This window comes from Protopterus annectens, chromosome 4.part0, assembly GCF_019279795.1.
Source record: "Protopterus annectens isolate FY-2018-M chromosome 4.part0, PAN1.0, whole genome shotgun sequence".
NCBI classification, from domain to species: domain Eukaryota; kingdom Metazoa; phylum Chordata; order Ceratodontiformes; family Protopteridae; genus Protopterus; species Protopterus annectens.
The window spans coordinates 1823320897-1823333859 of NC_056733.1; the positions used below are offsets into that span (position 1 = coordinate 1823320897).

The 12963-nt window shown below is 42.5% G+C and overlaps 1 protein-coding gene across 4 annotated transcripts in view; it reads left to right on the forward strand.

The window, feature by feature from the left end:
* The window catches only part of LOC122800037 (oocyte-specific histone RNA stem-loop-binding protein 2-like), a 512723-nt gene that overhangs the window by 97730 nt on the left and 402030 nt on the right, over positions 1-12963 (forward strand). For all 4 annotated transcript variants that reach the window (XM_044069515.1, XM_044069512.1, XM_044069514.1 and 1 more), the window contains one exon: positions 11634-11729. In XM_044069515.1, coding sequence (XP_043925450.1) covers positions 11634-11729 — 96 coding nt within the window. The remainder of the gene's footprint in view (positions 1-11633; positions 11730-12963) is intronic.

Below are 12963 nucleotides of genomic sequence, written 5' to 3' on the forward strand. Positions count from 1 at the left end.
TCAAGCCTGATCCAGTTAATTGACTGACCTGCCCTCTCCTGTAACTAGGGCATTGCAAACTATATCTCTCAATCTCTTAACATAAGATATCTGGACAAAGCCTAAAATAATGGGGGACAAAGGCCCAAAAATAGGGCTAGATTTTAAATATTACACTAATTTAGATCCATGCCAACATATTCTAGCAATTTTGTGAAGGATATGAAGTCTAATCATTTGGTGATTCCACTCTTTGCCAGAAACACAATTCTTTTGAGAAACGGACCAAAACTTGGGCTAAATCTGGCCAGTTGACAGGTATGTAACACACCTACCTTCTCTCTGCTCTCACAGCAACATTCTTGGCCACTTTCCCTTTCCTCTCTGTTCTTGCACACTCGTCTAATCTGTCAGCATGCAACCCACACCCCTTCTTTCATATAGAAACTAGTTCTAATTCCATATTAGACTCTCACTAATAGAACCACCTAGCTTAAAATGCATGCACTTGTACAGTCTTTCAACTGCTAATTCAGTCTGCACCTGTGGACTGTATGTGTTGGTGGGCTTGCAATGTAGGCATGATCAAAGGAGAAGATGCTGCCACCACGGATAAAAACTATTTATAAATTGTTGCTGCCTTTCCACTTTCAGCTGAAAGTGGAAAGCCACTCCTCCCACCCCACTCTGTTGTTGTGGTGCCCTTGAGCAAATATGCTGCTTGCGAATACCAACCACTTGCATTTCAGCACATTCATTCCAGCAAAGCTTACTGCCATAAAGACCCAAATCAACATGGATACTTGCCCTGTTCCATCTTCTGTTGCCCTGTTCCATCTTCTGTTGTACCTTGAAGAAACTTGCCAAGAGCCTTGTGCACACTGTGGGCTCCATTACTCAGCCAGTGGTATGTGAACCTGCAGTTGCAATTGCTCGTACCTTAAACCACTAGTCTCTCGCTTCCTTGAACTCCTTTTAGCCACTTCCTCTTTGGCTGTTCTAGTGTCTGCTCCAGGCATGAGAGAACTGCCTTTCCTTGGTTAAGGAAACTGGGGAGTGGGTAGAAGTGCCTCCTCTGGATTTCTTCTATGCCTTTAAACTAATGCTGTTAATGTTAAGACATGGTATCATTTAGAAAAGGTTTCTTACCTCATCCAGGCAGTTATTAGACAGTAAGGATTACTGAGCACCAGGATTAACAGAGTGGCAGAGATGTTCCTGAGGAAAACCATGTCATGATTCTAACAAGGATTTTAGTGCAGTTTCAGGAGCCCAGTCCTTGTTTCAGAGGTATCTTGGTCCACCTGATCTTCATTGGATGAATTTTCCTTTCAGCCAGTAGCAGAATGCATGGTGTTTTTGAGAAGGTGCGTGTTCACTTCTGAACTGAAGAGATGCTACAGATATGCCTCATTCCGTTCAAATCTGTTTTGCCAGCCTTGGAGGATGTATTTAATGCTGCCTGAAATCCTAAGAATCTGCTTTTTGTTTGCTAAAAATGGCAAACTGGCTTTAGAAAGCTTCTCAAAGTTTTTCCACTTCCAAGTTTGACCTTACAGCCATATCATTTTATCAGCAGGGCATTTAATTTTGGTGTCTTTAACCTTTCACTGGGTAAAGCAGGAAGTGTTGGATGCATTTGGTAGGATAATATATTGTATCTTGGCATCTGGAATTCCTGACTATCTCTCAAGTGGAAGTTATTTTTCTTTTGCTGCAGATAGTTTGAGATTTGAATTTGTCAGACTTTTTCATCATTGTGTGAAACTGTATGTACTATGGCCTGTGTTGCAGTGTTTGTGCATTAGTAAGTAGTCAAGTTTTTCCATGGAGATGAAGTCTGAAATTCTAAAGTCCTCTTTAGAGGTTTTGTTTGGAACATCTGCCACTTGGACCCTCAAACAGTTTGAGAGGGAAATTTTAATATAGGGAGTTGTCAAGATAGTGTTTTACTGTTGCAGTCATCACACTTGGGTTATCCTGCCAGGGGTAGCCCTCAGTCTGCCCAAATATCATTGGCTTAGTATTTCTGCATTGGTTGCTGTCTCTTCAGGACTGACGTTGGGTAGTCAGGGATATAAAAATAGGTAGCCAATGCCATTACATCAGTCTTTCTTGCCAAGGAGCCCAAAGCAGTTCACACGAGTGCTGTTTGGCTGCTACCAGAGTTTGTTTCCGAAATTGAATCCTCCTGAAGTCTTCTAAAGCCAAGTACCCTGTTGGGGGTTCTGTTATCTTGCTATAATGTCAGAAAGTTAATTGTCTCGCCTGTGGAAAGCAAATACCACACCAAGATTTTCATTCTTAAATGTATCACCTCTTTAGGCCCAGACCACGATGTAGCTTGTTGTCGGTTTTGTGCTTTGTTCAATGCCCGAACTGTCATCGGGTCCTTATTGTAGCTAAATACTATCATTTCTGTATTCTGAAATGGCTTCAGTAAGCCATCAGACTACTGATCTTCCGAAAAAAACATAAGGATAAAGACACAACTGCACAGGTCCAAAACTGCAGACTATGCTTCCGTTAAGCTAGTCGCCAGTTCCTCAGTACTCTGAGGTGCTTTTGCAGCCCCTGATGCCTGCTTCTATGGATTCACGGGCCTCCACTGAGACCCATTCAGTGTGTGGTATGCTGAAAGACTATACTACAGAACCTGCAGATGTCTCTACTGTGGATGGGTCCAGAGATGCTGTGCAGGCATCGGCTTCTGAAGTTCTTCATTACTGATTCGAGACAAACATGTCTCTTGTGTCTTCAGTTCTTTCTAAAACTACAGAGTTTCTAAGGCCAAGAGTACAAGCTACACCTAAATAAATGACCCAAGCGCCTGCTTCCTTGCCACAATCTCAGATGCTTAAAATGGCTGAAGACCTGATCATGCTGATTAGGGAAGCCAGCCTTCCCCTGCTAAGACTTATCCCCAGCAGCTTTCTGACTAGTCAGACTGAGGTTTCTGAATATGAGGATATACCCTTATCTGCCTATAAGGATTCAGATGTAGAGGAATCCATTCCTTCAGCCTCCTCTCCGAAGGATTTTTCTTTTGGTGAAACACTGCATACATTAAGAGCATTTCCACTGGGAATGCCAGGATTATCCTCAGGCCAAAAGTAGGCTCAGGGAATTTTTATACTTAACACAGCACAGACCCTTGGCTATCCCTCCTGTTGTGGATGTTTTTTATGGAATCCAGTCTCCTATACTTTACCCCTCTGCTCCAAGGAAACCTGACTCTCAAATTAATCTCCCAAGGACCTAAAGGAATAAAAGCTACTACAGCTAAGAATCGCACCGCTTCAGACAGGAATTTCTGAGCTTTAGACAGATGGGGTAAAAAGTCTGGGTAAAAGTATACACCTCTGCAGCTCTTGCCATTAGAGCATTGAATTGTCCGTTCCACATGCTGAAATACCAGCAGCGTACTGTGTAACTTAAACAAACATTATCTACCTTTTCTGACTGCAGAAAATAAGATGTACAGGAGCTTATGCATTCTGCAAGCCAAGTCAGCAAACCTGCCCTGTAATGTGGGTTTGACACCCTAGAAACATCTTGCAGGACAGCAGTCACAGGTTCTGTACTTAGAAGGCATACCTGGCTTAAGGAGCAGACCTTGCCAGACCATGCCAAATCAAACTTATTGGACACTCCTCTGAACAAGGACAATCTGTCACCAAAGCAGAAGAGGTTTTAAAGACGGATGAGGCCAAGTCTATGCAGACTGGCAAAGATTTTTTTGCAAGTGCAGCCTCCCAGATTTAGTAGGCATTGCCCCTCAAAACAGTGGTCCTTTCCAGTGCTCTTACAGAAATAATTCAAAATGACTTAATTCCACTCCTCACCTCTGCCCAGTTCCTCATGCCCCTAGGAGGAAAATTTGCCCACCATGCAAAAAACTGGACCTCTATCACCAGCTACCAATAGGTCATCAACATAGTATCCCAGGGGTACATATTTTATTTCCACATGCTGCCAACCCCAAAAGGGTTCCCAGACCTTCCTCCAAACAATTGGGCAGAGACGCAACCAAGTTCTCTGCTCTCTCCATAAGGGCAATTCAGCCTGTTCTTGCAAAACAGATGGGCCAAGGTTTTTATTCCAGACTTTTCTTGGTACCCAGAAAAGAGGGCACTTGGTGCCCAATCTTAGGTCTATCCATTTTAAACTCCTTCCTGTTCATACCAAAATTCAAAATTCTCACCCTACAGCAGCTTCTCCCTATGCTGACCAAAGATGCCTGGATAGCCACCCTAGACCTAAAGGAGGCTTATCTGCACATCCCAGTCTGGGACTCTTGTAGGAAATGCCTACATTTCAGTACAGGATGTATGCATTCAGTTCTCTGTACTTCTATTGCTTATCCACTACTCCAAGTTTTTTCACAAAATGCCTGGCTCCAGCCATTGCCTATTGCAGACAGATTCAAATTTACCCTTACTTGGATTGCCTGATTCAGGCAGACTGTCAAGAAAAGCTGTTGCAGCACCTGACATTTGTAAATGACCTAGCCTCCCTGGGGTACATTATCAACTAAAAGAAATCCAAACTAGCCAGTCAAATTGTATTCCTTGGAGCAAGCTTGGACACTGCATCCCAGATGACAATCCTTACTCCAGAAAAACAAGCCTATCTGACAAGCTACTTTGCTCAAATGGCCACCAGAGCCCAGCTATCCACAAGGAAAATCCTGCAGGCTCCAAGGTTCATGGCCACATGCCTTCTGTTAATTCCGTATGCCAGACTGCATATGAGGAAACTTCAGTGGTACTTGAAGGTCTTTGGTGCCAACTTTCTCAGGACCTGGAAGCTATTGTACCTATACCTTGTACAAGGTAAGTTTTTTAGGGTGCAGCATGCAGCCACAACAAAGGACTTCCCTTTACACAACCCCACGCTGCACAGACTCGTCAGACTATGCCTGGGGTGCACATCTGGATGGCAGGTGTATTCAGGGCCACTGGACCCCAAACAAAATTAATCTGCACATCAACAAGAGATGCTAGCTGTTCAGCTCACTGACGGCTTTCAGATCTCTACTCTCACTGGGGCCCCTTCTAATAAACAGAACACCACTGTGATGTGGTACCTCAAGCAGGGGGGAACCCACTCATCCACTCTGCAGGCTAGCCATGACCCTGTGGAACACTGCCTCAGCCATGCATATTCACCTGCAAGCTCCATTCCTTCCAGGCAAACAAAACTCTGGCAGACTACTTAAGCAGAACTCTCCTAGACTCTCAAGTTGCTTTTAAACCAACACTTTCAGCCTTCTGACCTAGAAATGGGATACCCTGAAGGTGGACTTATTTGCCTCCCCCCACAACCATCCGCTCAGCAAATTCTGCACCAGGTTACCCAACAGCAAGGCCTGGAAAGTGGATGCCCTAGCCTTCCAATGGGCAAATCTCTCAATCTATGCGTTTCCCCTCTCTGCCTCTTACAAGAGTACTACTCAAGATAAGGCAGGAAAGACTAAGGGCAATCCTGATTGCCCTAGACTGGCCATGCCAACACTGGTATCCACTATTGCAGTCTCACTGGTGCCACCATGGCACCTACTTCAGATCCCTACCCTCCTGACTCAGCAGGAGGGGCAGAGCTTGCCTCCACAATTGCAAGCCTTGAACCTTGCAGCCTGGCTTGTGCCTTTAACTCCAGAGGCAAGCCTAAGCAAGCAGGTATTGGATGCCATACATGAAGCCAGACTACCCAGTACAAGGAAATCCTGTGCTAAGTGGAAAAGGTACTGTTCTGGATTCACTCTAAAGGAGCAGATACAGCACAACCATTAACTAATCTTGATTACCTAGAAGACCTACTCCAGAGGCCTGTCCTCTTCCATTAAGATCCATGCTTCTGCCATCTGGGCTCATTAAAGCACTGAGCCACCTCTCTTCTCTCACCCTCTCATTAAACAGTTGCAGAGAGGGGATAACTTAAGGCCACCAAGAAGAGTCCCCACCCTCGCTTGGAACCTTTAATTTTGTGTTGGAAAAGCTCACGCTACCCTCCTTTTTGAGCCTGCAGTATCAGCAGTTAAACTTCCTCTTGGAAAACAGCCTTGCTTCTAGCCATCACGTCAGCTAGAAGAGTGTCTGAGCTACAAGCACTGAGGGTGTGGAACACTTCATTTATTTTTATGCTGACAGGGTCTCCCTCAGGACTAACCGCACTTTATGCCTAAAGTGGTGTCCAGTGGGTATCAACCAATCTATCCATTTGCCCGCCATTTTCCCTAATCCTCAAAATTAGGAGAAAAGGATCCTGCACTCCTTAGATGTGCACAAACAGCTCAAATTCTACCTGGATAGGACTAAGCCCTTCAGGAAATCTGACCAGTTGCTAGTCAGCTTTGCACCAGGGGTGGAGGGCAAGCCATATCAAACCAAATCTTCTCCAAATGATTAGTGCACTGTATACTTTTTTGCTACTAACACCATGTTTAACCACCCCCACAGGGGGTCAGAATGCATTCCACTAGGGCAACTTCAACCTCTCTACCCTTTTTCAGAGGAGTCCCTTCCAGGGACATTCTGGAAGCTGCTTCTGTTCATACCTTCAAGCACTGCCACCTGTCTCTTTTCCAAATCCAGGACGGGCTTTGCAACAGAAGTCTTGCAGGGCATACTAGCCAGCCCCAACTCTTGACTGCTTCCACCTATTCAGCTTTGGAAATCCACCCAAGTTTGAATGCAACAGTGAAACACATAGTACAGTTGTGTGCACTTAACATAAATTGTTTACTGTTCCAGTCCTGGCTTCCCACCCTTCAGCTCCCTTGTCTCTCTCTCCCTTTCTAACCCCTTACTGAGCTACTGTTTTTTTTTTTTTACTGGTGGTGTTTTTCCACCATAACTTAGCTCCCTATTTGGGGCAAGAAAAACTGATGTAATGGCATAATCTGCCTGTTTTTATACCCCTTGATGTCAGTCCTGAAGTGACAGCAACCAACACAGAAATACTAAGCATCTGGTATGTCTGAGCTCTACCCCTGCCAGGATAACAAAGTGTGATGACTGCAACAGTGAATACACTTGGACATCTACATTTATGGGAAGTGTACACAACTGTACTTTCAGTTCCCCTTCAAATCTCAAAACGTTCTGCCTTCTGAAATCACACTGAGCACTAAGATGGGAATAACGAGAATATTTCCAAAAAGGATTGCAGAGTGCAGCATATATTTCTTTATACACCCCCCCTAACAGTTTCTCAGTTATAGGCCTTATGGTATCCTTGATAGTCATACAACTGGCCAGACTCCACATGATTTTCAATGGTACTTTAAAAATGTGAGTTATACTGGGGGGAGGTATTAAATGCCTTTTCTTAAATCCAAATTGAGATTTGCATGGGGTAGTGTCCCTGGGGGGGGGGTTAAGTGCAAGGAGAATAGGAATTTTCAGTGACCCAGTCATTAATTTAATTTTAGCACTAAAGATGACCAGGCCCCCTTTTAATGGTCACAGACCACACTAGTCATGTGGTACCTCAACAAACAAGGGGTACAAGGTTCATCTCCTTGCTGGTTGGCAATGATAGCTTGGGATCTAGCCTTGCAACATATTTTGCTTCAGACTTCCTACATCCCATCACTGCAAAACGTAGTGGCAGGCTAAGGTCTTACAGAATATGGTTCAGATTTGGGGAACGCCTAATAGATCAGTTTGCCTCCTTTCAAAATAGTTGGAAAAATGTAGATTTCCTTACAACCATGCTTGGCGGACATGCTTTTGTTCTCTCTGGGAATGTTCCTTCATGCATTTCTCCCTTTTCCACTGTCCAAGGTAATTCAGAAGATTCAAATTGGAAGTCATTGTGGTGTCCACCACCCTTTTGATCCAGGCAAAGTTCCTCCTTTTTATGGAATTTTCCAAGGGCAATTAAGCTTTCTCACACTCTGGATCTGCTCAGTGTCTGCAGCAACTGGTGCACTAACTTGAATCATCCAGGCTATTTGCAGTTGCTATATCCCGATACCTTTTACACAGTTGCTCCATAATGTGCAGTAGGTATTGAAGGCGGCATGAAAACCTACAACTAGGTCTTTTACAAGCGAGAGGCTTTCTACATAGTGCCATAAGCCCATTATCTACCACCTGAGGTTTTAAAATATTTATTGTGAGCTACAATACAATGGCTTACCTTGTGTGTCTTGTGGCAATTTCAGCTTGTCTGACCATGGATGCCCCTTTTGTTATCAATTAGTTTATAGAGGGAGTGTTGTACTTGAGATTCCATCTACAGCAAATGTCTTCTTGATCTCAAGCTTGAAAAAAAAATTACTTCTGAAGTGGTCTGTTTTGGTTGATTCAAAGTTGATTACTGGGAAAACTTATTGCTCTGACACCTGCTAGCTTAGTCTTGAAGCTGCAAGCCCTAGTAATGGGATAAGCTTATTTGATTTTCCACAAGGATAGGTTTACTTTGCCCACTTATCTTTTATGCACAAAGCTGTTTATGAATTTACCCCAAATCCAGCAGTCTTTTCTTTCTAAAACTTTAAAGCCAAGGGGAAAATTCTTCATATATTTGGTGTCTGCAGGTATTTTGGGTAGTACACTGACAGAACTAAAGCCCTTCAGGAAAAACGAATACTTAACTTTTCTGGTGCCAAGAAGGGTCAGCCTGTCTAAGCAAATTATTGCTCATTTCTTGTCCTCTTGGTCATCACAGCAAATCTATTCCAAACAATAAGTAGCATTTTACCAGAGCCTTAATCTGGTGGCATGTTGTAAATAGTCTGAAAACTGGGATGGAAGGGGTAATGTAACAAGTTTATTATGTGGGAAGAGGTAGTTGCTAAGTCTGAATGAAAAGATTAAGGCTAGAATTGGTCAGGGTACAGCCAACTGGGATTGTCGGGGATAGTGACTGCCAAAAGCTGATAATTGAAAGTAAGGTCCACAAAACAGTGGCTGCATGGTACAGAAACCTGTGCAGAGCAGTTAAAGCAAGATGTGAAGACTAAATGCCTGACATGGGTAGTGGAATGCACACTGGGACACTGAAATTTGTGTGCAAGCCAGAGCACACACAAATGCTGAGCAGGTCAAAAACAGATTACTGTGGTTGTCAGATTTGATGAAAGACATTGGTTTCCTCCTGCCTTTGAGTCTGTCCAAAACCTTTAATGTGTTCCAATGAGGTGGATGGATTAAGACCTGTGACAGTTGGGCATGCTGTTGCAGTAGAGCAGACTTTGAACCGACATAGGTGGCAACAGTTGAAATGTTATCCCATTTAAAGGGTGTGGTGATGCAGCCTTCTCCCGATTTGACATCTGTTTAACTTGCTAGATGGTAATCTGCATACCTCTAAGGACCACATACTCTACATGTTCTAGAAAAAGCATTTGTTCTTGTTGCACAGTATTTTAATGCATACCTCTTTCCTTTGACTTCTCTTGACATGTTTCTGCTCTTTTTTTTTTTTTTTTTTCCATCGTATTCCTATGAAATGTCATGGCCACCCATATCTTCCTTGTTGGGCAAGTTTGACTATTCATTCTATTGGATGTGTTGTCTGTAGCATGATCATCCTAGATGGATGAGGTTATTCATTCCTACTTCCACTCTTGAAGTGCCCATGTAAGTTTGGGGAGTTAAGCAATGCATCCAGATATGCCTTGTGAAAACTGACCTTCCCTGCTTGTGAAGCAATGCGTCCTCCACAGCTGTGGCCTCCTTGATGGGAGGGTCATTGTATATCTTGAGTGCCATGGCCATCAGTGGACACTTCAAATATGCCAACCACTGCTACCACACAATTGGCATGCCATCAAAAAGGGCAATCTTTTCTCCTTCCTGCTAGGTCAGATAACCATGCCAAATCTGTTTAAACGGGGGGATATCAGTCGGAGTTTTCTCTTTACTGCAAAGCTGGAGTTGTCTTTTTGCCTTTCATTGACAAATACTTAAATCACTTAAGTGCACTAGAAAACAGGCAAGGTGCTAACGGACATGGCACTTGATGGTCCTGGAGTAATTTTAAACGTATATTTTATGTACTGACTCTGAAGCTGTGACCTAATGCCACACTGAATTGCTTTTCTTACAATTAATATATGCAGCACTTGTAGTTGTACTATATTGCTCAGAAATATTCTACTACCTTAAAATTATTTTTTTTTTTTAAATTGATCATAATGGTGCAAATCTGTTATAGCAACTTAAACTCATAATTCATGAACCATCTGTCTGCATTTTTGGGTATCTTTCACTGTTAATTTTGGCACAGTCCAGATTTCTTGCCCCTGAGAGGTTGAGAGGGTCACCATTCATCCTGCCTGACACTTAAGTATGCAAATTGCATGCAGTAACTCTTAAGGTCCATTTCTTGTACGAGTAGTAGGGATGATGTGGTACTATAACCCAGAACAAACCAGCAAGTAGTCCAGATCTGACCAGTTGTGCTGTCATGTTTTGCAGTTAAAAGGTGGGGGTTAATGAGTAAAATGTTAATTTTTAACTTCTTTTTACTGGGAAAGTCAGACTTGGAACAAAGCCAATTTTCAGCAGAGGCCTGGGGAGAAACACTGCAGATGCATGTCTTTGTAAAGTGCGAGGAAACCAGAGTACCTGGAGAAACACACTAATGTAGGGAGGACATGCAGACCTCACGCAGAAGGCACTCCAGCCAAGAATCTAACTAGAGAACCTCTTGCTGTGAGGCGACAATGCTACCCACTGCACCATAATGAGTAAAATGTCACACTGATTTGGCAATTTAAGAAACTGGAGCAACAATTTTTTCAAACTGAAGAGGAGTAGACTTCAACTTTGAAACCACAAATCTGAAACATTTTATGTTAAAAAAAAAAAAAAAAAAAAAAAAACTGCTTCCATATGCTAAAAAGCAAAGGGCTCATCAGGCCCCATAAATTTGGACCACAAGAATTAATGCACAGACAAGATATAAAAAAAAAATGAAAACCAAGTTGAAAGTTTGTTGGTTTGCCTTCAATGTTAAAACAAGGTAATTTTTTCTCACCTTCTTTGGTGGCAGATTCACACGAAGACAATGGTAAAAATGTCTGCATAGGGTTGGTAAATGTGCGTATGGATAGGAAATGGCAAAGCATGAGTCTCTCCTTACAATGTGTCATCCTTGTACAGGTCTTAAAGCTGAGATTGCCCCAAACCTACTCAGTTGGATTGTTACGGATGAGTCAATTGCATTTTGAGTTGCTGTCAAATGTCCCTCTGCTTATTTCCTCAAATAGCTTCTTAGTTGCAGATCGTTTGTTTTATCTGTTTCTTTAAACTTCATTAGTTCTGGATAAGTTGTAGCCACTGTTGATGACCTTTCTTAGTGAAGTCCAAGTGATCAGACTTTCAGTGCAATATTTGCTTGTGTGCCAGGACAGCAGCAGCTGGTGGTAAGGGGTTACTGTGGGTGATTGCTGTGCTGAAGACTGCTTTACAGATTGCTGCGGTCGCTGTGGGAGGCTGGGTTTTTAAGACTTAAATGTGGAAGTACAATTATGGTTGGGTTGCTGAGAATTTCTTGTGCAGCATACTATATATACTAAGGTCTTATTTCACTGCATGACAAGACCACAGTCTCTGCAGCTTTGTATACTCTGCATAAGGGGGAATTTTTCCATTGGCAAGTAGCATTTACTGTATTGACTACTGTTCTGTTTTTAGATCTTCCATTTTGGAGAGGTGCATATCAAAGGTCACCACAGTCAGCGTTGGTGTAAGCACTGAACCAGACAGGAGAAATGTAGCATGGAACAGAAAGTAAGTGTTTTGGATTAATCTGCATTAATGTTTGATAACTGGGAATGCTGCAAGGTGTGAATCTGGTGTGTTTTTTCATTAATAGAACTGGTTTAGACTTTACTAATGTATGTGTTGCAGAAACTCTCCAGATGTTACATTAGGTCACTGTTGTAGTAGACTGCCATTCTAGTTGTATCCTGTCTGAGAGTGTCAACTGTCCAGCTTTTCAAACCTTAGAGTTATTTTCTATATACTCTTGACAGGAGCTCAAACAAAGCTCCATATAAAAAGGCAAAGTCAAAATTATGCCACCAAAAGTGCACTCATTCTACAGGCTTTGTGGTACTGATTGGTCTATTGGCTATCCTTTAAGGCTGGACAAAACCTTCAATTTTCTGTACTTTGTTTTCATTGGCTCTTATGGCATACAAATAGTACTTCTTGCTGTGCTCTTATGCAAGAATGCTTGTGGGAGCACTAAAACTTGACTATTTTTTCTGTCTGGGCTGTGTACTTCTGACCATTCTCATTACATAAATGTATTTCAAGTTGACTTCCAAGATGGATATGTTGAGTAACAGCTTAATTGCAGGTCTCCCAGTGTGAAAACACTCTGAGCAAGTAAACTAATTTTTGGGTTAAATTTTCAATAACTGGATAGCAAGTGCACTGCCTGGATGCCAGCAAAAAAATTCTCTTAACTTGACTTTGCTACAAAAGGTGAGGAAAAAACACTGAATTCTGCATCTGTTCTGCGAAAAGCATTGCAAGTTCTAGCTTTAGTGCAAGACATGACTTCAAGTAACCTGGAGGAAAAAATGTAATTTAATCTGATCTGATTAATCTAAAACACTGAAGCATCTCAACTCAAATAAGACTGGATAAAATGGAAAAAGCTTTAAACCAAATATGTTTAGATGAGGTGATAAAGCTGCAGAAATTTGAAGGTCAAAATGTAGAAAAGGTTGGCTGAGACTGCACAGAGGTTTCCAAAAATAGTATTGGACAGAACAAGCGGGGAAAACAGATTTTTTGCTGTACCAAAACTGGAAGGAGCACTGTGTATTAATTTTGTGGAAGCACAAATAAGCTACTGGACTTCTATCACAGCAGCAGTTAATTTGAAAGGGCACATGCTCCAGATTTGCCGTTGAGAAAGCAATCTATACATTTAATAGTGAAGATGCAGTCCTACCCAGCAGGAGTTCATTCTGATAAAACTGTGGCAGAAGTGTAAAGTACTAAAGTGGGA